Source organism: Anarhichas minor, unplaced genomic scaffold (assembly GCF_050575085.1).
Source record: "Anarhichas minor isolate MPS153535 unplaced genomic scaffold, ASM5057508v1 ptg000040l, whole genome shotgun sequence".
Taxonomy (NCBI): Eukaryota; Metazoa; Chordata; class Actinopteri; order Perciformes; family Anarhichadidae; genus Anarhichas; species Anarhichas minor.
In genome coordinates this window covers 11,028,933-11,054,667 of record NW_027466486.1, presented here as the reverse complement: position 1 = coordinate 11,054,667, position 25,735 = coordinate 11,028,933, and the positions used below count along the sequence as shown (strand labels likewise).

Below are 25,735 nucleotides of genomic sequence, written 5' to 3'. Positions count from 1 at the left end.
CTCAAAATCACGACTGGCATCGTTTTGTTGCATCTCTTACCTTCTCCCTCACTCCCTGTCGCACCTGCGATAAACGCCACTGATGTGTCTGCAGTCCTATCTCTGGAGAGTTGTTACGTCCTAAGAAGAAACAAAAAGCATGGCCGCTGTGGTGGAGCGAAAAGAGGGGAGATGTGACAGAAACGTAGAGCACATCAACAGCCACTATCGTTACACCGAGTCTGCCTTCATGCTGGATTTGATTAATTTCAGATGAGCTCCCTGGAGGGCTGTTACATTGGAAACGACTCCCTCTCAGCCCTACGGGTGGGACCTCCCATAGGTGCTACTATTTTAATTATCTCCTCCCAAGGCTATCTCCATAGCAGCCTTCTGCCACTCAAGTGTTTAGGCCTGTGACATGTACAGTGAGTACAGGAGCCTCGTTCTCCTTGAGGATCAACAGGACTGCCTTGTATTTTCTTTCAACATGGCCCAGAAGGTTTTTGATTCCTGCAAAATTATGCTTCACGTTGGTGCTAAATTAGATAATAGTTTGAAGGACCTGAATCAAATCATCTTAACTACAGAGGTGGTGTTGATATAATGGAAATGAGTCCTGTATGCTGTGTTGGAGGATTGAAGTGGATTATGTTAAGTGCACTGTGAAGAAGCTTACCTTCCTGATGAAAAATCATAAAAGAGCTCAATGTAATCTAGGTCACAAAGAGTTATCAACACGGAAGTGCTTTAGCCAATCAGAGCGCAGGTCCGCAGCGCTGTGACATCAGAGGCGGGACAGCGTTCACTGCTGAGTGGCACTGTGTTAAAATTGTAACTCAGGCGAAAGTAAAAACAATATAACGTCAAATCAGAATGGCAACTATGGAAGCCCATTTACGCCACTGTGAAGAAAAAATAGAGATCCTGTAAGTCATATCTCATAATTATGAGACATTTGATATTGAAATAACCTTTTCTGCCTCCTGTCTGTGTCTGGAAGCCTCTGATTCTGGTCCAGTATAATTGTAATCTCCACTAATTTATAATTAATTAACTGCATTCCCTCCACTAATGTTGGGAACCGTGTGCTACATCAAGATCGCAGGAAGATCCGGCTAATGTTATGCTTCATGCACCAGTGAGCAACTTTCATTGAGAGTTGTAACCAACGCTGTATCCAGTGTTTTTATGTATCTGTGGTTGTACTGGTCTCGCCATGTCTAGAGCTGTGTAGAGGCAATAGAAATGCTTTCAAATCTGAATTGCTATAATGATGTTCTTCTAGTGTCTATGGTGGCATCTGTTAGCCATTAACACAGTGAGAGAACAGTCGTAGGCTCTGGAGGTGTTTCATCACAGTAGATGGATGTAGGCCCTTCGACCCTGCAGAACCTCTCTCAGACAGGTTTGCAGTTCCCACTGAGCGTGTGCGTCACCCCTCCGGCCCTGCCATGGTTCAGGATGCAACAACCCCGCCTCAGCAGCTGCCCTGATCAAGCACCCCCCCCACCCCACCCCACCCTCACAGCTTGGAGACTGGGCTGACATGGTGTCTATGTGCTGACTGTCATATTGATGTGAGGTCAGGCCTTTTAGTTAGCATCATCTGCGTAAACAAAGCTACAGTTTTTGTGCTTTATATTATTTAGAGTTCAGTTGAAGCAAGCAATCTTGAGTCACATCAGAGTTTCTTATTACATGTGGTGCATCATCAGTTTGCGATTGTTTGACAGTGCAATATATTTTAAGTGAAATATTGCATTAATAAAAACATCTTAGGTAATTCAGTCTTTTTTAGCATAAAAAATATTATTACATCTGTGTATTTTTATTATTACAATTATAATTGCCGCTAGCTAGAGACCTGATTTAGAACATTTTAAAATTGTAATTAAAAAATATGAATCACTTGATGCTTCTAAATGGGCCAAACATAAAGTTCATAATCAAGGACACACAGTACAGCTTTCTGTGATGTATTCCATGTTAGACCCATTTGACCTTGACATATTTTCTCTGTAGCTGTCATTTGCAGCCGATACTGTATAATATTGCCATATTTTTCTTTGTCCTTATGAATATATGTATATATATACTTTATATATATATTTATCATCTACACCATAGTTATGTCAACCTGCTGCAAACAATGATTGAAAAAGTCTTGAAAAAACATTATTAAACTGCTCAAAAGATGACAACACAGTGCCTACCTATCTAGCTTCACTTTTGTTTCATTATGCACCACACCACACATTTGCCCTTTCATTAATTGACGAAGCTGTTGTTTTCCTTCCTATTTTTCTCCCGAATCGCAAGACACCATGTTAATATTTCATAATCACTGTGTCTTGCTCAAACAACTGTACGTTGAAAGGCCTTTAGTTCCTCCGGCTTTGTTTGAAAGGTCTCTCGGTTGTAGTGCGTCACCCAAAACACGTCAACTCTGATGAGGAAAGTAGTTTCTGAAAAGCTGAACTTTAAAGCCCCCATCTGCTCAAATATGTTTTCTTTGTTTTGTTACTTCTCTGGAATGTTTGAGCTTCACAGAATGACGGATGTGCAGAGTTTGACACGGGAAGACTGTTTTGAAATTGATCTGATCTTCTTAAATCTGAGTTTAAGACGTGTGGTACGATTTGGAAACACCACGACCAGTTAGGTAGCCAATCATGGTCCAATGGGAAGCTTTCACCAGTGTGATGTGGAAACCTGAAGCCTTCAGCCCACATACATGGATGAGTGAAGCTTTTGAAATTAATAATATTTGCATATTTCATAGATTCTGGGTTTTTTAAGGAGGGTGAAGGAGTGGATGGAATTTCGATAACTTTTTACCAGAACATCATCTGGTGGATGATGCAATTGTTTACCTTTTCCTTGACAAATCTGTCATTAAAGTAACAACAGCTGAAACTGCCTCTGTTTCAAAGCTATTATATTACTAAAAAAAGGCTGACCGGGTTCAAGAGTCAAAGGTCGGATGCTGTGTCCTGGCTCAGTCGTCGCCTCCAGCAATAACTGTCAGTCCTGATGAACTCCCAATCAATAGGTCGGTCCTAACTCCTCTCATACATCACAAGAAGTCATACGAGGCGCTGGAATCACATCTGTCAAGGCCCTCCGATATTCAGAGGCCAACTGCAGCATTGACAGGCCTGTCACTGTGTTATGCACACTCTGTATTACATTTTATATTTATGTTGTGTTGATGAGGGTTGTATGTGTCTTGCGACGTCTTCCCTGATGAATAGACTTCCTGTTTAGCTCACCAGACACATACCGTGGCTTTGGTTCTGTAAATCTGTCATGTTGGCACAACAGTGCACGTCAGCACTGTTTACATCACAGTGCAACATCTCTGAGTTACTGGCTGCTCTGCGGATATCAATTGGATTTTATTTTCAACGTGATAGTGAATGATTCTTGTCACCGCCAGCACTGAAACCAAGCGGTCCTCTTCAGAGAGAGTTGGATCAAAATAGCACCAAGCCGTATTGTGTAATGTGTTGTACAGCACAACTACAGAGCTCTCAAATCAATGCGCCTCCCTCACATGCTGCTGAGAGGGCGCACGTTGTGGTAGGTCTTATTTCCAATTTATTTATTCACCACATGTGACTGTGTGAAGTGGTTTCAGTGAGAGATGCAGAGACTGAACTGTGGCTGACTGGGAGATGAATGCTTCTCTTTCCAGAAGGAGCAGACAGTCCCTCTGATCAAAAACACTGGACAGTTCACTCATGATGACCTAGTTCTTTATATTTATCTATAAATGTGGGTTTTGCGCCTTAAACTTTACTTGACTAATAGCCTTAAGTGAACCAGTTAATTTAAAGCCATCGGCCTTCATTTTTGCAATAAAACGATTTTAGGAAAGATGTTAGGAAAAACCTAACATTTATTTGAATATATATTATCCATTCTGGTTTCTGAATGAATAAAATATCTAACATACAGGTTAATGTCAGCGATTATTTCGTGATTTACATAGATCTATTACAAAACCAAGTGAATATTTTTCTAAGGATGTTTATTTGTACCTTGTGATATAGTTATACCTATTATACATACTAAAAATAATCTAATTACAGGCCCAAAAGATGTATGCCTGCTCTACATGAACATAACCAAATACACAATACATTTACATGGTTATATGCACATACCTGAGCATAACTCAATAATGCAGGTTCTTCTACTCCAAATCCGGATTTGATCCATGAAAAATACAGTACAGCCTATATGTTAAAATGCAAAAATACAGTATTGATTTAGACTAGCCGATGAATGGCAGTGGTGTTAAGCGCTGTTTGCCTGTGACAAATATTGATGCCCTGCAAAACCAAACGCATCTCTGGAGCCCGTGTCCTATTAGTTTAACAAAACATCTACACCAGTGTCGTCCACGCGCACAGGCAGGTCAGTGTCCGAGGTAAAGTAGACACAACATTGATTTAAGGCATACAGATGGCCTAAAATAATAACAAAAACGCATAGTTAGTGTTGGAGGGGAAACAGTGTTCACCGAGGACGCGACGGCTCCTCTTTTCCAGAGCAAGATGTCAGTTAATATGTGCAGTTAAGCATCCATAAGAGGCTCTGCGAAATGAGTTCAAAGTGAAGACCTGTGTGTAATCCGACCTGCGGCACTGATTCTGAAAAAAAACATACTCCTTGAAGGGTTGTTTATGTGTGTGAGAGAGGGGGGGTTGTGGTGGAAGGGGGATGCGGCCCGATCAGTCTCCTCTCGGGCCAGCTCGGCTCTTCGGGGATGTTGAGGGAGCAGTGGCAGCATCTACAGCCGCCTGGTCGGGGTCGCTTTTGCCACTCGCCCCGTCGCCCAGTCTGTGCGCCTCCATCTCCTCCTCGCCCTCAGCCTCCCCGGTGCTTGGCGGGGTGTCGCGGCTCTCTCCGCTTGGAGACGCGTGCGTCTGCCTCTCCGACGTGTCCGATCTATCGGTGCTCGTGTGGCCGCGGGAAGACGCGTAGAGTCCTTCCTCCTGCTGCGAGTGCGCAATTTCTGCTCCAGAGACGGCCACACTCTCGGCTCTGTCGTCCCATTGAAACGCATGACTGTACGGGGTTGTGACCTGCCTGGTCTGGTTGAGAGACAACACTCCGCTCTGTGTAGAGTTCCACTCTGAGACATTGTTGCTTGTGGAAATGTTAGTTGAGATGTTTGCGGTGGGGGTGACCTCCCCGGGCACTCCTGGCTTCCCCGCAGATGAGGATGCACTGGTTGGCTTCCAGATTAGGCTGTAGTAAATTGCCAGGATAATGGCTGCTAAAGACACGGACAATACATATGCAAAAACAGTGGCTAGTCTCACCCACTTCTTGTTAGTCTTCGCAGCCATCTTAGCCTTTTTGTCCCCCGTATAAGTAGCAGGTTTGCCCCTCTCCATATTGGGCATGAAGTCCCGCTCTCTCATATTGCCCCTATTCTTCCCTCGATGCTCCACCACCCCCTCCGTCTTGAAGGCTTCTTGTTATCCACAATCCAATAGAAGACAGGGAGCAGATTGCTGAGGAGAAGGACCACCTTCAACCGTCCGCACCACAGGAATATCTGGCAGCTAAATTGATTTCTTGTAATTCATTTGTTGCAAACGCGCTGTGCCTAACACTCGGTACCCAGTGCAGCATTGCGTTTCATGGTGGACATCAAGCATCCACAGGCTGATTGCGCGTTTCAGCATCCGACAGCGGCGGGACAAATGTCTCCTCTATATGACGTTTCCAGGGAACAGCTGGCTGTAGGCCCCACGGCAAACAGGCTACGCAGTATAAGATTTGATGTATTAAACGATTAAGTGAGATCATACGGTACACAACTGTCTGTCTTATCCAGCAAATGAAGTGGCTGGCTCAGCTAAAAATACAGGAGAGGGGGCGGGCGATGGCTCTTAAAGAAGCAGCAGCTGTGCAGCAGCCCGAGAAGAAACCACAAAAATCACACACACACACACACACACACACACACACACACACACACACACACACACACACACACACACACACACACACACACACACACACACACACACACACACCATATTCGCATCAGGACGCTTGTGCCGCACATGGAGATGATGTAGTGGGGGTGAACACCAGTCCGAGTGACGCTGCGAAGTGTTTACCTTACAATGTGCGCACCCAAGTGGGAACGATGTCTCTTAGATATGCGCAATGAGCCAATCAAATGTTGATTAATACAATTCCACCGGAATTTAAGAATTATATAACGCGTATCCAATTCACTGATAAACTTGTAAGCACAACCAAAGGCATTTCAGCACAATGGACAGCGCCCGGATTTGTCATTGCGCATGTCTCCTGGGAAGCTGCAGAGGTGAAATAGGTGAAGGACATGCAACAGCATTTGCTTTGCCAAATTAAAAAAAGTCTTGTTTTCCAGTTGGTAATCAACATAAACTGCAAAAAAAACAACGTATATTACTTTGGCTCATATCAGCTACATATGTCAACTTAAAATAACCACAAAAAGGATTTTCAGTTGATTTTACCCTTCATTACTTTCCTGCATCTAACATGCAGCCATTTATAAACACTGGATAATTTTGTGTCATGTTGACAAAAGTAAAATTATGATAAACAGACGTGTGTTGCAGCAGCCCCACAAGGTAACTGGCTGCAGGTAAAGTGCGTATTTGTACCTGGCTGTCATCAAAATAGAGTATTTTCAACAGTGCAGACACTGTTACAGGTGTTTCTGTGGAGAAAGGTGCTTAGTATGTGACAGGTGAGACAAGCAGTCCTCCCACAGAACCAAATACACACACATACAGGTGTTTATAGGAAGATTGATTGTTTTCATTACCATGTTTTATGGAGGATGATGACAATCAACTGTAATGTGGGGTTTTACAGTATGGCTGCAACATAAAACATTGAAACAATCACACTAGAAATGGAGGGAACAGGATGTAACGCAGTCTTAAGAGCAGACTGTTCTTTTGACTGATGTTCTATGTAAATAATTGCTGCTTGCAGCTCCACATACAGTATCATATCCTACATTTACAGCTAATTACTTTGAATTGCTTGACTCATCAGCTTATTATTTGATCAAATCATGCCACAACCACCTGTCCAGGGTCATAATGTAGTGTCATTTATTACTGGAGGCAGGACACTGACTGCTGTTTCAACAAAAGATTTCCCGGTCATTTGGATATCATTCAAATAAACCTTAAGTTCGTGCAATATCTTATGCAAACGTTCAGCCATGTCAGGGACCAAAGGAGTGTCATTTGATAAACCACCACAGACTCAGTTTATTTAAGATCATGATTTTTTTTTAATGAAAAAAACAACCCAAGACCAACACACATTTATGCATCATACTGTAAATAAAAATCAATATGCTGATAGCAAATGGCAACTCAAAATAACTGTGAAAATCACTTATTAAAGGTTCAGTTCTCCCAACAAGAAAAACGTTTTCTCACTTATCCCCTGTGGGAACTCGCCAGCTTTTACTTTTGAATATATTTGCCAGGTTTTGAGATGTGTGAGATTTCTGGCTTCACCCCAACACACAATGGAGGCAAATTGAATTTTGTGTCTGACGCTCACAAAATAATAATAATAATATATATATATATTATTATTATATAAAATACACGGTTTACAAATTCAACAGAATCACATCTTAACAGAAACAGTGTCTCTGTTACTCAAGCCACAGAGCACAGTGTGAACACTTCTCTGTGGACTAGAAGAGTTGTTTCTTTTAAATAATTTATTATAGGCCTACTGTTTACAATTCTGTAAGCACCACAAACAAAAATCGTCTCAACTCCCTTGCCCTGGGGTGGCTGTAGAAATATCACACACAGACAGCTTACAACTAGAGAAAATACAATTACAGCAATAACATTTATTTGTCTTTGTGAAATTTGGGTGAATTTACCCTTCGATATCATTTCAAGTACCGTTCGTTCTAGAGTTCTGATTTGAGGTAGATTGGAAGCGTCACTTTCACCTGTAGTCAAGTTACGTGTTTGTGTTTTTGCAAGCAAAATTTGCAAGGCATATTTCCCGGGGTGTGTCGTGAGCACAGTCAGAGGCTATGTACTAAACTTCCATTCAGTGTATCGTGTGGATTCAGATGGAGGGATCAGCTAATCAATGGTGTTGACCATGGAGGATATATTTCAGTTATAGTTATAGTTATATATATATGAGCTGTCACAGAAGGGCAAAATGAATAAGAAAAGACACTTTCTGGAGCCTCCAGCGGTCAAAGACTACCTGGTCAAAGGGGAGAGATTTACCAAGTGGTCAGAGGTGAGTGGATATTTCAATAGTATCTCCGCTGCATCATTAAATACCAGCCAACATGAAATATAAGTACACGTGCAAATCTGTGCAACTCTAGCAGTGCGTTTTTATTTTTCATTGCCTGATGAGAGACATGGAAGTTTATGGAATTAATGACGTTCTGGAAAATATAAGTAGTCCTACAGCATTCGTTATCCTATTATTATTATTATCAACATATCATCATCAAACATCTCTGTTCCAGAGGTTTAAACTCGATATATGTCCAAAAATGTGTGAAAGCTACTTCCCTTGTCTCCATCCAGGACTCCACAAAGACTGTTCCTGTCACCATGAAGATGGATCCGAAAGGTTTTTACGTTTACTGGATCAACCAAAGCAAGGTAATCAATACCGAGATTCGGGAAAAGAAAAACAGATCCCCTGTACTACAAGTCAGAGGAGAGGGGAAATGTTGAAATGGCTTTTTGTGCATCAGACGAACACAACCTGACAGATTAAAGCACATGTTGAATAGAGGTGGTCATGTATGACTCACATCCAGAGTGTAGCTGCATTCCGGTCCAAGCAGCTTGTGGAGATTATTGATTGGTGCTGATGTGGGCTCACCACTGTGCAGCTGAACTGTGATGTACTTGATGTAGAGGACTGCTTTATCTCTCTCTCTCTTGCTCTGTCTCTCTCACACACACACACACACACACACACACAGACACACACCACCGAGGCACCTACTGGTTTCCACCACAGCACAGAACCATTGAAGCCTACATGAAATGTGTGCCTCATGTGTCCGGGCTCAATCATGCTGTTGTTGACTTTAAAGCGTTTGTGGGAATTTTAAATGAAAAAGCATTGTCCTACTTGATGTCTCCATGACATTGCAGTTTAGAAATTCTCCACACAAACACAGCAAATCCCATAGTTTTTGCACCTTGCCAAAGGATGACTTGTATCTCAATCCATATTTGGACTGGTGCCTACATGTTGAATTGAGATGATTCTCTGCTTCTTGTTTCTAGGAGACAACGTTTCTGGATGTTGCCACTGTCAGAGATACCAGAACAGGGAAATATGCAAAACTTCCCAAAGTGAGTACAGTATTATTATTGAATGTAGTACCCCGCTCTCTGGTCCAATTAGGTCAAAGTGGTGTGTTTGTTCTGTCAGAATCTCTGCAGGCATGCAAATAGTGTGTCAATCCCTTAGTTAGAGGCATATTTGCATTGCAAAAACAGCAGTGGACACATGCACCCAGGCTACTCCCCCACTACAGAAACACACATACACAAAAGTAAACGCACACCGTACCACACACTGAGTCATGATCTGAGATTTCTGTGAGTGAGCTTGCCTGGTTTTTTAGCCCAAATCTGACAGCTGTAGTGCTTTTTCCTCGCTGGCCTCCACAGAGAGTTGCAGTATGCAACCATCGTCATCCCTCACAGAGGGTTCAAAGGTGAAATCTGAAAACGGTTCCCCTCAGGGTGAGCACAGAGCACTGCATCATCCCAGCTGGGGTGCTGTTGCAAGCACGTCTTCCTCTTGGGTCCCTTTGGGCTCCAGTGCTGACCTGCTCTGCACTTCTAAAAGTAGCAGAGAAGTGATCGATTGTAGAGTAGCAGACAGAGGAAGGTAGTAACTAATACACTGGTCTTCTTGCTGCTGTTTGTGTACATGAACGCGTCAGTGTGTCTCAGTGTGTGTGTGTGTGTGTGTGTGTGCATATGTTTGCATGCCTTCGTCAGCAAATTTGCATGTGTTGAACAAGCTCCCGGAGAACAAGAGCTGCAAACATGATTTTACTTCTTTAAGTGAACAGATGAATAAATAATCAGCTTAAAAATGGCACCATATATTTTGAGCCGACTGATACTAATTGGCTACGAAAACATATTCTGCCATCATTTTGCCTTTCACAGCACACTAAGGTTCGCAACGTGTTCAACATGGACTTCCCAGACAGCAACCATCTCGCCAAAACTCTGACCATCGTCTCAGGACCCGACACAGTGAATCTGACCTACCATAACTTCTTTGCCTCTAAGGACAAAGTGACACAGGTAATGTGTATGCACTGACTGTGTGTGTTATTGGCACTGTGTCCTTTAGCTGTTTACAATCCTCCTACTCTGATTGTTCAAACACGACCATTAGCCATACAATGAGCCTTTGCTTCCCCCCCAATAAGGCGCCCTCTGTCTCCCCGTTCGTCTTAATTAGACTTTATGTCTCCAATTTCCGGATTTAATCAACTGTAATGCAATTTGTGCTTTGTTCAAATGTAACATATACTCTCATTTCCTGAGGTACTATTATGTTAATGCCCTCTAGTGGTGACTTTGTGTCCTTTTAAAATATACTATAATGACATTTCAAAAACAATGAATGTTGACATTAAACGTAATATCCCGGTTTGTTTTGTAATTAAATGCACATCAGAACTGGGCAAATGACATCCTTGCAATCGCCTACAATGCTGCAAGAAACAATGCGTGCAGACAGGTCTTCCTGGAGAAGATGTAAGTGAACATCGTGTCATCTTTCAGTTCAGCTTGTATTGTTGCTGAGTGAACACGACACCGTTTCATTTCTCCTTTTATGACACAGAATCATGTGGTAAAGCTAAGCAATTGTGCTCAATCTTAGATATGCCCGCCTTTCTCTTCACACCAACAAGGACGGCAAGATCCCAGTGAAACAGTAGGTCACAGTTCATGAGAGGATGGCACGCAGAAGTTAGTTTGTACGGTAGATTTCCACATTTTCTTACTCAATGTTTTGCTGTGTGTTTTTTCCCCCAGTATTTACAAGATGTTCCCTGCGGATAAGAAGAGGGTGGAAAGTGCCTTAGCGTCAGCACAGCTCCCTAAAGGAAAGGTTAGAAAATATAGACATTATGGTTGCTTGTCTGCTCTGTAAATCCAGCCATCTTTCAAGATTGTTTTACTGCATTTTTTTGTAACCGCTCCCCATAATGTCTTGGTGTTTGTTATGGATTTTGACTTATTTTTTAATAATAAGATACCAATGCGCACATCGTCAAATGTTTGTTATTTTTTAAATCATGTAGATAACAGCTTTTTACTTTTCAGTATGACAACATAAAGCCTGACGTCTTTACTGAGTCTGCCTTCAAGACCTTTCTGTCACACCTCTGCCCTCGGCCTGAGCTCTACGAGATCTTCACTTCTTAGTGAGTCGACCTCTCCCGTGCTTCACTGGTTATCTACTGAAATGACCGGATAACTCTCGAGTTGTCATGTTACATCGTGGAGGTTTTACAAATGCACACCTACTGTAACTATCATATGTTATTCTAATAATACATTTTATCTTGCATTTAGAGTTTTGTCATGATTTTCTTTATCATCATCATTTTGCTCTTTGTGGGAAACCATTTCATCAGACATCTAAATACTCCTCTTCTAAATGCCTCAGCTAGTTATGAAGCCACAAACTTGCTTCTTTACATTTTCTAATTCGGTAGACCAATGATTCCAATGATTGGCCAGCGAGCCTCCAGTTCATGCTTAGCTACCTGCCGCGGGCTCAGGACGCAGGTGTTGGGCCGTGATTGGCAGGAACAACATTTTGTGCGGCGCTCATCTGATGGTCGCGCCTCACTGTGCCCTGCAGCTCCAACAAACCCACCATGACGAAGGAGAATTTCACCAGGTTCCTCAACGAGAAACAGAGGGACTCTCGGCACAACGAGGAGCTGTTTCCACGTCTGCGACAGGACCAGATCAAGGCTCTGATGGAGAAATATGAACCCTGCTCCTCCAATACAAACAGAAGTGAGATTCACTGATGATAGGTTTGTTGTATGGAGGCCGGATCATTTTGTACTTTTGTTTTTAATACTTCAACGTGTCTTTTTCACCTGCAGATCTGATTTCTCCAGAGGGTTTCTTATTCTTCCTGATGGGGGCCGAGACGTCAGTTGTCATGCAGGACACGCTGGCCAAGAGTCAGGACATGACTCAACCGATACCCCACTACTTTATCAAGTCCTCCCACAACACATACCTGACAGGTCACTCGCACCGCTTTGATTTTAGCTCCGACTGCTCATACCTGATCACCTGAGGGTCATTAAGGGGGTATTCTTCTGTCTGTCACCCTGCAGCCGGTCAGTTCTCAGGCGTGTCCTCTCCAGAGATGTACCGTCAGTGTCTGCTGTCTGGCTGCCGCTGTTTGGAGCTGGACTGCTGGAAGGGCAAACCTCCAGATGAAGAGCCCATCATTACTCACGGCTTCACCATGACAACTGAGATACTCTTCAAGGTGGTGAAACATAGTTTTGGGCATTCCTTTGGTGGGGTCTCTCTCTCTCTCTAATCAATAGGGCTGTAAAGGAATACGACTACACTATTCGGATATGAACAGAAAATGTGGTCTGAACAGATTTGTACCTTGTGAACAGAGAGTGAAGCCGTACATCTCACAAGTCTCTCAACTTCACTGTAGACCGGAAGCTGAAAAGCTCAAATTGTCGACCATCTCAGAAGTGCATGGCAAATATCCAAGAGAGCTATTCAGATTTTTTGTCAATATCTTTCTTTTCTTTTTTTTCTATTCATACTTAAAACCAACTTTATTTTTGTCCGTACCTCCTCTTTGCATGCACATCCTCTAAAGAAAATACATTTGTGCAATATACATTGTAGGCCAGTTAGCTTTAATTAAAGGTCGTTTTTTCTTCTACACCTTTTACATGTATATCATCGACTCTTTTAGCGTCATCTCATTTTATACACAACACCCACGTTTTTAAGGCAAATCATGCAACATGGCCGTTGGGACAATAAAGAGTCAAATATTTATTTAGATTCTTTTTCAAGACGGGTTACACATACAAACTTAATTATTGGATTAATTTAGGTATACATGGTTAGAATATTATTATATATTTTGTGGACTTATACACATACCTATAGTAGAATACTATTGAACCCATAAAATGAAGCAGTAAAGATCATACCAAACTACTTTTGTCCATCCCACTTCCAGTAGTTCCTCTCTGTTGTCTATCATAAATCTTGGGCCTTTTCTAGTTTCCTGTGAGCACAGTTTAAATTGTTTCAATAGGACATCTTCATGAATACATTTGCCTGAAGCTGTTCATGACCAAATAGTGCCACAGTGTGTCTATAAATTAAACTAAAGCCTTTAAATTCACTGATTACCTTTTATTCATATCCAGGTGCACATTAAAGAGTAAAAGAGTGTTAATCGTACACAGTAACACTGAAACACACACACGCACAGGCAGGCAAGCCCGTCATCCTCTCACTCTCAACACTTCCATTTAAGGGCAGCCGGAGCTCCACAGTCTCAGTGTCCCGGACACAACACCTCAGTTCAGTTTACTGTCAGCCGCCTCTAGATGTGATAGGGTTGGAGCTGACTTCAGTGCTTCTCCATGGAAGCAATAGCTATGCAGTTTGTCATGTTTTCTCTCTTCATTGTCTTGTGGAGTATTGTCATTATTGTCTCAGTCTGTTGATCTCATGCTTTTGTGCTACTTCCATGATTTTATTATATCTGTATCCATGTTTTTTGATGTTTGCTGTGTTATCATCTTATTTTTGCTTCCTGTAGCTCTCTTGCCCATTGAATCTTACTGTAATTCAAGTAGAAATCTACCACAATCCCTAAAAAACAAAAACGCCTGTCTCTTTTTGATGACAGGATGTGATTGAGGCCATCGCAGAGAGCGCCTTCAAGACCTCACAGTATCCCGTTATCCTCTCATTCGAGAACCACGTCGACTCGTAAGACCTGAGCTTTTACATGAGCTCTTGCCATGTAATGTTATTAACACAATGTAATAATGTCTGGATGCCATTATCCCAAATGGAATATTGATGGAACACACTGAGGGTGTAACTGTACCTTTCGTTCTGGCAGTAGCAGCAGACAGTAACAGGTGATACTCCATTTTGTTCCAGGGTGAAACAGCAGGAGAAGATGGCCAACTACTGCAAAACCATATTTGGTGATGCCCTTCTAACAGATCCGCTGGACAAATACCCTGTGAGTACACCGCTGCACCACAGCTCGCTGTCAAAATAATAGTTAGATACAGTTTATAAACGGGGTTTTTGCTAAACAGAACACTTTGTTTGATAAATTAGATAAAGGAGTATCGTATCGTATGTGTCTGTGTCATGAAGGCAATAAATGGAAAGGTCCTCCTCCTAATCTCTGCTAGACATGACCCTCATAGGCTCCGATACCCATCTAACTGACTCTTAGCAACAGCCAATGCCTGTTCACCTCCTCTTAGCTGTGTGTGTGTTTGCAGGGGTGTTCGTGTGTTTGTATTCCTGAGTCAAAGAGACGACATGTTTAACTCTCAATTTTATTTACTGACATAATGATCTTTTTTTTTCTTACTTCTTTTAATTTCATTTTATGAAGTGCATTCAGACGGTGCAGTCATCTCCTCAGAGACATGTATACATAAATACACTCAGATGAAGTCCACAGGAATTGTTTCACCATCTCTTTGATCATATCAGTTGAATTATTGGGGACTAGTCAGGAATACATCTGTTTTTACTTATAATCCTGCATGTCCATGTTGTAAACAACTAACTTTCTCCCTCCATTGTGTTACTGTGGGCGGGTTGTGGCCTCAGCCAGCAGACTGTGATTAGAAGGACTCTCAGTAATAATGTCTGATTGTTGTCTAATAAAAAGCAAATCCCTTAATATGATTTTTGTTTTTTGCCGAAAAACTGTTTAACAAGATATGTTTATGTCTTCAGTGAGGCTTTTGGAGATAATGTAGGGGAAAAAAAATCTAAAAATGTACCTTCCATATGTGTAATAAAATGTAAACGCCTTCAAAGAAATAGTTCTTCCCTAAAGAGCCACATAAGAAGATTAAAACCAAAACTTTTCCTTTGATTTCTTCACATTCCCAAAGACAGTATTGAGGACATGACCTTGATTTGTGCTACAGTGCTGTAGTACTATTGTATTGTATTGTATAGTTTTAGGATTCTTTCTGTTTGTCTGAACCATGCAGCTGAAGCTGGGCCAGCAGATCCCCAGCCCCTCTGAGCTCATGGGTAAGATCCTCATCAAGAACAAGAAGGGCAGCCATGAAAAGCCGACGCAAACTAAGAAAACCAGCGCAGCAGCAACTGACCAGACCACAACCACCGCTTCACCCACCCAGGACCCAAACTCCACTTCCCAGGATCCTGCCAACCCCACACCCTGCACCCAGGAGAACCAAGGTGGACTAGATCAACCTCAAGTCAAATCAGATTACATTTCAAAAATAGTTTAGTACATTTTTATTATTATTGTTATTTTTATATGTTTAACCAGAGGGGGACGCAGCTGTGGAGGACACTGACGAACAAGAGGAGACAGAGGAACAGGATGAGGAGAAAATGAAGACGTCAGATGAGGTAGAGTGTGCGGTTACGATGACAGTTTTATTGCCATAAATCATCTGTGGCCAACTAAAACAGCTCAAGCATCAGTTAACTTCCTGTCAATCCCCCACAGGGCACAGCTGGACAAGAAGTCACAGCCTATGAGGCGATGTCGTCCCTGGTCAACTACATCCAGCCCAATAAATTCATGTCTTTTGACAATGCCAGAAGTATGTCTTTGCTGCGTAGATTTAACCCAAACTCTGACAAATTCAGATTTTATAACATACTGCGCAGGTAAACAAATCAAAGTCAGAGTGAGTTTTTTCAATTCTCTTCTTTCTCCACAGAGAAAAACAAGAGTTACGTCATCTCGTCTTTTGTGGAGACCAGAGGGGAGGCAATGATTTCCAAGACTGCTGTCGAGTTTGTTGAGTATCCTTGAGAAGTGCTGTAGATATAAATATGAAAATGTGGAAAACTGTATTTGATGGGCTGAATTAGATATTTTTAAAATACGTTTCTCTATGCTGCCTCAAGAGTCTCCTGGTTCAGGTAAACTACAGAGATATACAACTTCCTAAACCATATCTCTCAGATACAATAAGAGGCAGATGAGCAGGATTTACCCAAAAGGAACAAGAATGGACTCATCCAACTACAGCCCACAGCCTTTTTGGAATGTAGGCTGCCAGATGGTGGCGCTCAACTACCAGACGATGGGTAGAAATGAACACACAATACACAGATAACCACTTAAAATGTGCTGCACTACACAAGGAGGTGTAAACGATCACTGTTTCTCTTTAATCTTCACTTGAGTCTAACATGTTTTAAATGTCATGCTCTGCTATATTTTTAAACCTGATCTTCTATTTTCCACCACAGCATGTCAGTGTTGCACCTCGTTTTGTGTCTATTTTCAGATTTCCCCATGCAGCTGAACATGGCTCTTTTTGAATTCAACGGCAGAACTGGCTACATGCTCAAGCACGACGTTCTGCGTCGCAGTGACAAAAAGTTTGACCCTTTCTGTGACAGGATTGACACGGTTGTGGCAAGCACACTGACCATAAAGGCAGGTTCACCGCCTTGTTGTTATTATTCTTCTCTCACTTTAAACATGACTGTGGTGTATAATATCTGTGCAAAGTAACATTTTGAAAGTAAAGATATGTCATACTCTAAAGCGGCATCATTTATGCTGTTGCATTGCAGGGAAACTGATGTGATATGTGTATCGCTGGGAGCTGTTTTTGCTTTTCTAAATTGAGCACTTAATTAGCCACAATAGCCTTGGGAAGTCCGTGTTTGTGTGTGGATGAATAGTCAGTAATAATACAAGCTTCCTGCTGAGACTGATATATGGCTCCTGGTATTCAGCACTCTCTGCTTGAGTACAAACATAAGCTATATTTATACCCACTGTGTCCTGAACACGGGTCCACACAACAGCACCCACACTCTCAGCTGCTTCATACATGTATGTTATTATATTATGATTATTCGCCCGCCTCACTAGATCTACTCAGGCCAGTTTCTATCTGACAAGAACGTGAAAACGGGAGTCGAGGTGGAGGTGATTGGGCTGCCGGGAGACCCCAAGAAGAAACATCGCACCAAATGGTCCACCACACCCAACGCCATCAACCCAGTGTGGAATGAGGAGCCTTTTGTTTTTGAGAAGGTGTGTGTCATGTAATCAAACTCAGCCATGAGCTCAGCCATTATAACGCACTGTGTTGCTGCTGCTGTTGGGGGGTCTTAATATATTTGTTGTTGTCATGATGCATAGATCCTGCTCCCAGAAATGGCCTCTCTAAGAATTGTAGTTCATGAGGAGAACGGTAAATTCTTGGGACACAGGATCATCCCGCTTGATGCCATCCAGTCAGGTCAGTGAAACTGAGAAAAAAAAAAAAAACCCACCTCACTTCATGCAACACCACTCAGTCATCCAAAGGCCTCAGGATGTTTGCGGATCAAGAGGATCAGCTGCCTTGTTTTTAATTCACAGATGTTTGTTTTATGGCCTGCAGGTTTCCATCACATCTGCCTGCGCAGTGAGAGCAACATGCCGCTCACTCTGCCTGCTCTCTTTGTGTACATCGAGGTCAAGGACTACATCCCTGCAGCCTTCGCAGGTGCTTGGATTTTTGCTTTGGGTTTTTGCAAAAAGAAAAAGCTTCTGCTGCAATTGAATTGTTACTCTGACAGTCAAGCTCAGTAGCATTAAGGTTTCTTTGGCATTTCTTTTTGGTAAAAGTGTGAATTAATGACGTATTCGATTCTACCTCAGATTTCACAGATGCCCTTTTCAATCCAACAAAGGGAGCAGAGAAGACCACAAAGGCCCCAAAGGAGGTAACAAACAGCAGCTAAAGGAAACTTAATTCAGCCGTCATCTACTAAAATCGACACATCAGTAATGTCCTCAGTTCTTCCTTGAATCCTCAACAGCACTAAATTCCCTTCCTGGACGATGACCAGTGTTGTTAGATTGTGATCTTCTTGTCTTTTTTGTGCCCACGCAGTCATCCTCTGACTACATGTCTCCCTATGAGAGGCCTATTGTGGTCCAAAACCCCACAGACAAAGCTAAGGAAAGCGAGGCCCCTGCTGCAGGTAATGAAGCTTTCACAGTTCAAAGTTTGATTTTTACATCTACTGAGCTTCAATTTTGCTCTTGTAGTAGTTCTTTAGTGCTGAATTAAGAAGCTGTATTTAAACGCTTTCCTCTCAGTAGAAATGGTAGCATCGGAACCTACACCACTAGTCGACACCAATGACCAATCACCAAAGTCTGCTGCAGAGGCAAGCTCAGAAGAAGCTAAAGAAGAGACTGAGAGCAAGTCAGACACTCAACAACCTGCAGCAGAACCTCCTCAAAATCCTGACATCACTGCTGCTGAAGATCCAGCCCCGGACCCAGGAAGCGCCACGCCTGAAACCCTTCCCAAATCTTCTCCTTCACCGGAGGAGGCAGCCCCTGAGAAAGAAGCAGTTCAAGAGCCAGAGGACTCTTCTGAAACTAAAGAGGAGCCGGCGAACGATTCCAGTACAAACCCTGAGCCTGCTTCAGATGATACACCAGACACAGAAGCTGCTAGCGCTGCTGAAGAGCCTGTTGCTGAGGCCTTGCCCTGTCCAGCAAGTGCATTGCCCGAGTCTGCCGGATCAGGTGACTCATCTGAGCCGCCGACATCCAGCGAAGGTAACACCGAAGTGCTTCATGTGCTGCACTCATCACCGTTTCCATTTTATCATTGCACTGTCGGTGTAGAGGAAAATTTAGACCAATTTAGACTTTTTTGTTGTTGAATAAAACTTTCAGAAATGCATATCCACTGCCGACACGAGCAGGAGGATTCTCAAAACAAAACCTTGTGTGTTTATGCTGCAGAGCCTTCAACTGTGACTACTGAAGAACTGACAGAGCACAAGAACTACCTGAAGGTCATCAAGCGCCAGGAGAGAGACATTAAAGAGGGAGAAAAGAAGTATCAGAAAAAAGGAGAGGATCTGATTCAGAAATACTCTGACACGTTCAAGGGCATCAAGAAGAAGGCCTCTGTGAAGAAAAAAGAGTGAGTTGATTTTCTTTTTCCGAGTCAGTTTCTACCTGAAATATGGTGGGAGGAGGGGTTTCATGTAATAAGATCGATCTGTCCAATTGCTTATGTTTAGTCACTCACCAAAGACTGGTCAGTTTCCTACGACGTAGGAGTGAATCCAACAGCGTATTAATACTTACCCACTAATGAAGTTGTTGTTGTTTTGGTCAGTGCCATTAATGAGATTATATTTTGAAGCACGGAGAATATTCCTCGGCAAATGTGTTTTCCCAGCTGAAGCAAAATATTAGAGGATGAAGAGAATAATTAAATGAATATTGGCTGCATTGCCTTTGGTGCACAGCCCTCCACACTAATCTTATACAGTATATGTTATTCGAGGCCACATCAGCATTGCTGTAAAGGATTTCCAGTAACCACACATTTAGCTCCGTACGTGGAAGGATCATAGCTGTTAGTCAATAAACTCTATTCCCCTTGCATGTGTAAGGGGAGGGGGAAACACGTCTGAATCCGGCGTGAAGACGGAGCGGGTGCAGGAGCAGAAGGAAAGAATGCAGGTTGAGCTGCAAGCTCTGTGGACGGAGGAGTGTGATCAGCTGAAGAAGAGGAAAGAGCAGTGTGCAACAGAGGTGAGCAAAATGCAGGTTTATGTTTAAAACTCCACAAAAAGTTGCATCATTAATAATTCTGTTTCCCCATTTCAAATGAAAGAAAAGACAATTGTGATGGAAAGAAAATCTGTTAATTTACTCAAGTACTGTACTTAAAACTGCACTAATCAATATTCTTGTATTAAGAAGGGGTCAATTGCCTATGTCTAATGTGAAAGCGATGCTTGGGTTATGTTTTCATGTTGTATTTATATTTCCTTCTGCTAATATTAGATATTTACACAGCTAACAGACATATTTAGCATTACTAAAATGAATTAGCTAGAGGAACACCACGAACGTTAGTTACCAGAACGTGCGAGAGTGTGATGCTGAGACAAAGAAAGAGCTCAAACAAAGTACATTTTCTCCCGAGTGGTCTGTCAGGGTCAGAATGTTCGGAAGAAATGTGACTCAAAAAATAGATCCTATATTTACTTCGGTGACTATGGAGCGAAATAATCTGTTCACTTTTCCCATCAGAGTTAATAGACTCAGGATCTGCCTCTAGGCTCCTAAGGGGGCGGGGCATCTGCAAAACCCACGCAACACAGACACAGGAAGCTGACTCTCAGTGGGGTGCCTCTGTTCTGAACTGTCTCTGGATCTGTATGAAGCTGAAGAGTCAATCAGATGTTTTTTTAAGGGTTGCCACCTCATTAGACTGAGTGTAGATGGACCGCACTGCAGGAGTGCTGTGGAGTGAGGTTAGCATCCCACAGGTCTTGGACCAAGTGTTCTCATTAAACTTAAAGCCAAAGTTCATGCAAATTAACAACAGAGGGCTGAACTTTTGTTTGAAGAGAGACTTTAATCACACACAACATGGACATTGTTATTTAGAGCTACCCAAGTCTCATTTCTAGCTCTATCTTGACTGCGATTGTGTCACTTCTTTCTTATATTGTGACAGAGACTGGCCAAACTGTTGGAGATGGCCACAGAGAGGCACACCATTGAAATGAAGACCCTGGAGAGGTGTGAGCACACATACAACACATTTTGGGACATGCTGTACACACTGAGAGTGCAGAGGGCTTTGCTGAGTCTGTCCAATCTGTGCTTTGAGATTTTGATGTGACACTGTGTGAGTGTGTCATCTGAGGTGAAACATTTGACATTTTGCAAAGACAATACCATCAAATAATGAATAAATAACCTCAGTGTGTGTGTCTTCCAATGTCCTTGGCTGGCTTGAGGTGTCCTGGATGTGTATGTGTGTGTTATCCCAAGTCAGCAGCTGGCAGATGGTTATCTCAGGACAAGCATTATCCAACAGGTGTTTAAACAGCAGTCGGGAAGCGAAGGCAGCCTTGGTAATCTACCTGCCCACACTGACACTATAGCATCATATTTAAGCCTCCCGTCACTGTAAAGAAAAGGTCACCTCAGAGACACACAGCCCAGCAGCTTAGTTTGAAGGACATTTTTAGAATTTGACTCAAGCAAGAGTCCTCACTTCTTTTGTCTATTCCTTGGTCTGCAGTGAAACCAAAGAGAATAAGAAGAAGACGCTCCGAAAATGTTCATCCTCAGAGAAAGCAAAGTGAGTTCACAGCATGACCTTGCCTTCAGTCATTTTGTGTGTTTCCATTCATTGCCGCTCCTCTCACTGTGTTACAGCTTCTTGTCCAAAATGAAAAGAAATATAAGAAGACAAATGTGCTTACCCGTCTGCTACATGCCATTACATTAGGTCTGGCTTGATTTGATTCATTTTTAACAGTATGTACAATTTAAAATGATAACTATCCTCTTTTAGGCTGAAAAGGGCAATGAGCACAGAGCTGTTGGATGAGCCGAGTCAGTCTGACGGTGCAGTAAGTCATCTTTTAAATTCATTGAAAGTAGCAAGCTTTTTGAGCATGTGTGTACAATTAAAAAAGTAGTTTGGGATTTTTTTGGAAATGTCCTTATTTGCTTTTGGGCCAAGCGTTTGCTGACAAGATTGATACAAATCTCAACGTCTGTGCAGAAAGTATCAAGCTGGAGCTAGCAGCTGGTTAGCTTAGCTTAGCATACAGACAGGAAACCGGGGGAAACACCTAGTCTGGATCATTCCTCAGGTAACAAAATCCACCAAGCAACAAGACAGAATGAGAGTGGTGTCCACCTTTTCATCTAACTCTAGAGAGCGAATAAACATACATCTCAAAATGTCAAACTATTCTTTTAAAGGAAATAGCAAGTCTGAGGCTACACACTCACATGCATCACTGCACATGTACCTTAAACAGTATCCATGTCATAGCTCACACTTAATATCTGGCTTGTTTAACACGTATTAAACCGTGTGACTATGGTTACGAAGAGACAGCAAGCATCTAAAGAATTGACCCAAATGTGGAAGAAATGGGCATGTTACCGCACATTCCTTTCATCTGAACACGTCTTCACATACACCCCCGCGTTTTCTTACAGACACGCACACAATGTTGAACTGTAAGTACAGTCACAGACACGTGAGCATGCACACCCATTCACCCGCAAACCACCCACATAGACAAACACACACACACCCTTTTACAGTGAGGAAAGTGCAGTGGGCCCTGACCACAGGCCAGGCTTGTCTATTACTCAGAGGCTGTTTACAGGGAGCAGTTTAATCCATGTGTGGCCAATGACTCACTGGGCTCCGCTCTTGCGCCTCTGTTGGCTCATCAAGAGTCAGACCTGTTGTATCTGGGCTAAATACACGGCCATTTCACTTTGCTCCTCTCCGATCGACTTCATCTGGAAAGTAGCAAACCCCACTCACACCTCTGCACTTTAAGGCCCCATTGCAGCTCATTTTGATTTCCTTAATGAGCCTTTGCCCATTTATTACGGCAACTATTTTTAACACAATCCCTAGCTTAATCAGCAAGGCCTCAGTATTGAATAAGGACTGTGTAACCGAGTTGGACAAGTCCAACCTGTTGTGACTTTACTGTATTGATTGTCTTGCTCAGGTTGCATCCCATTCCTCTCTAGATATACACTCGACAAACATGAGCAGAACTGCTTCTCGACATGCAAGCCGTCTTTATCTCTCACTCACTTGATAACGCATTCACACACACACCTATAGACTCAAACCACAGATTGATCGTGTTTTACAGTAGCCACATGTTGTGACGTGCTCTGTTGTACTATGACAGTCTTCAGATTACACCTCACAGCAAACGGGTCTGATGAAGAAACAGGCTGCTACGCTGGAGGAGATCAAGACACTGACTAATCAGGTAAACACACTGACACCAGGATACACAGAATCACTTAGGAGGTGGTTGACTTGTAACCCTTTTTGAAAAAAGAACTATGGCATTCAGGAGCTAAACCAGGACCTAAAAGTATTTTGCAGATTCCTGTTTGTGTTTTCAAGGCATCTGAAGATCTGTGAAGGCTCAGCAAATTAGACCGATGACAGTTTTACCAGTCAGCAAATGTTCAGCAATAAAAAATGGAATGGCTTACTTAAGGGCTGTCTGAAATCATAATACAATTTTCCCTGCATGAATATGGGAAATAATAATATTTAATAATATTAATAATATTTAATTAGGATTACAGGTAAGAAGCATGTATAAATGATTCAACTGCCTGGACCTGTGTCCCTGGGTGTGTCCCCACACAGTGATTAATATGTGATCAAGCAAAGTTCAAACTATACCAGCAACAAATCCTCGCTTTTTTAAATTCATTGTCAACCGTGGCCATCTGTCCACTCAGTGATCATACGTAATGTTTCAGGGTGACACATCCAGTTTTGCCGTTTGAGAACGTAGAGACCGAGCTCCCACCGCTGCAAATGACGTCAGACAATGCGTTGCTTTGAATCGGTCAAATGTTGGCAGTTATTATTGAGAAAAGAGGTGTTGGATGGTTTAAACATTGACGCGTGAACGCCAGATGGATGGTGTGTTTTTATGTCTCACCAATAGTATTAGCTTACAAATACAGTTTTTCATATTGAGTGAAGCAGTGGGAGGAATTTAGGAGATTAAGGGACAAATGAGGATAATGTCTTTCTTTCAACATGCAAGCTAATCTTCGCTGTATGTATTTAACATCATTGATCGAGTATTGAGACATTTTCCCTTATTGCAGGCACATTGTCTCATTGTTAAATATCCTGAAAATAGCTCATCATCACTCTTCAAGCCAGCTCCCTAGCTTGAGGTTAGCAGTGATCTTTATTTTGACTTGTGCCAATGCACAAATCCCCTCCCTCAAGATTTCGATGAGAACCTGGCAGAGAAAAGAATCTGGCAGAGAAAAGAATCTGGCAGAGAAAAGAATCAATAAAAATGTCAATGTGTCCTTTCGCCTGTAACCTCTAACTAAGATTTGCTTCATACATGTCTCTTTGTTGGCAGCTCAATCAGGAGGCCCTGAAGGAGCACAATCAGAAACTGAGGTCTCTGCCTGCGGAGGTGAAGGAGGCCGTCAATGTCTGTGTGGGGGCTCACTTTCCCGAACTGGTCGACCAGGCTGGAGACACGAAGGTGGAGGGAGCGGGCTTCTATGGAGACGTCTTCCTGGGTTAGATGTGCCTTTTGATCCCCAGTGTAACGCATCTTTTTTCAACCTGTTACATAACCTATAGTCTGAGCATAACTGTGGAATAGTAGAGGATTAAATTAGCTCTGCGTGAAATATTTGACTTTTAGAGGTGCTAGTCATAGAGAGAGCTATTTGGGGAGTCATTAAGCCATAGTGATGTTTTTGTAGATGTCCCGTATACCAAAAGTTTGATCAATTGGAAATTATTTTCTTTCAGCTCTTTCTTCCTGTTGCTTGTCACCCATAAAAAAAGCCTAATACGGCGACAAATATCTTCCAGATGAAAGGCCATCCCTGAAAGCTTTCGTTTGGTGCCCACAGTCTCCTTTCTGTTCTCTTAATGAGATCAAAAGTAGAAATAAATGTAGCAAGAAAAATGTAGCGGCAAAAATGGTTTAAATGAGTCAGGCTGAATCGAGACAATGACTCCATCTGTCACGCTTCCGCACATGCTGGCTAATACTCCATGAAGCCACAGCAAAACATTCACTCTGAGATTTAGGTGTTTTGTAGTTGTGAAGAAGGTTTTTAAAAAACCAAAACTGCGTTTACTCTTTAGCTGGAACAAAGGTCTGATGACGATGAGAATACTGTACACAACAGGCAGCACCAGTACGTCAATTTCCCCTCTGCATCATTTGTTCTTGTGATGAATAGTTCTTAATAAACTTTACATTGCACTGTACTTATGTGTGTATTACTTTTATTTTTCTGTTTTACTAAATATGTTTACAATCCAGTCTTTTGTCTGGTTTTGATCATATTAGTCACACTTGAAACTTACAGAAATCTGGTCAGCGATATTTCTAATCTCTGCTTCAGTAAACGTTCAGTATACTATTGTTGTTTATTCTCATATTTGTTCATATTGTGCATGGCAGAGAATTGTCCGAAACCTGAATAAGGTGGTTACATGCCACAGCATCCCATTTTCCACGAGAGCATTCCAGCTAGCATGTCCAGGTGTCTGACACCAGGATGTAATATGTACATGTACAAAATGTAATTGGTATGCACCCAAAACCTGATCATAGGCAGGATGCTAATCTGCATGTAATACTTACTGAGAGAAATGTTGTCTTTTTTAGGAATGCCCCGTTCACGTTCACACATTATCCACATTCACACCTGCAGAGCTGCCCTGTGTCACCACAGCCCAAGCTGTTGGGCCTTGCTCAAAAGCACTGGAAATGATGGAAGTGGAGCTGCTCTTTCACTTACATTTTCTGCTGGTCCAGGGATCAAACTGGCAAACTGGCAACCTTTCGCT

At 42.4% G+C, this 25,735-nt stretch overlaps 1 protein-coding gene across 1 annotated transcript; it reads left to right on the top strand.

The window, feature by feature from the left end:
* The first annotated feature begins 8,214 nt into the window (after positions 1-8,214).
* plcb2 (phospholipase C, beta 2) lies at positions 8,215-25,070 on the top strand. Its single transcript, XM_076108201.1, has 32 exons — positions 8,215-8,298; positions 8,598-8,675; positions 9,315-9,383; positions 10,215-10,355; positions 10,735-10,814; positions 10,942-10,995; positions 11,097-11,172; positions 11,388-11,488; positions 11,932-12,092; positions 12,185-12,331; positions 12,425-12,582; positions 13,990-14,072; positions 14,250-14,334; positions 15,335-15,548; positions 15,643-15,725; positions 15,826-15,922; positions 16,043-16,127; positions 16,291-16,415; positions 16,619-16,770; positions 17,215-17,379; positions 17,488-17,587; positions 17,732-17,836; positions 17,992-18,056; positions 18,227-18,317; positions 18,439-18,906; positions 19,096-19,279; positions 19,758-19,899; positions 20,834-20,898; positions 21,407-21,466; positions 21,683-21,740; positions 23,061-23,144; positions 24,279-25,070. The coding sequence occupies exons 1-32, from the start codon at positions 8,215-8,217 to the stop codon at positions 24,447-24,449; spliced, it is 3,831 nt and encodes a 1,276-aa protein (XP_075964316.1). The 3' UTR covers positions 24,450-25,070.
* The last annotated feature ends 665 nt before the right edge of the window (positions 25,071-25,735 follow it).

Excerpts from the sequence above, each read along its gene's own strand:
- plcb2 (XM_076108201.1), top strand. The coding sequence starts at position 8,215 with ATGAATAAGAAAAGACACTTTCTGGAGCCTCCAGCGGTCAAAGACTAC. Across the intron at positions 11,173-11,387 it reads CACAGCTCCCTAAAGGAAAG|TATGACAACATAAAGCCTGA; the intron begins GTTAGAAAATAT and ends TTTACTTTTCAG. Across the intron at positions 14,073-14,249 it reads TTCGAGAACCACGTCGACTC|GGTGAAACAGCAGGAGAAGA; the intron begins GTAAGACCTGAG and ends ATTTTGTTCCAG.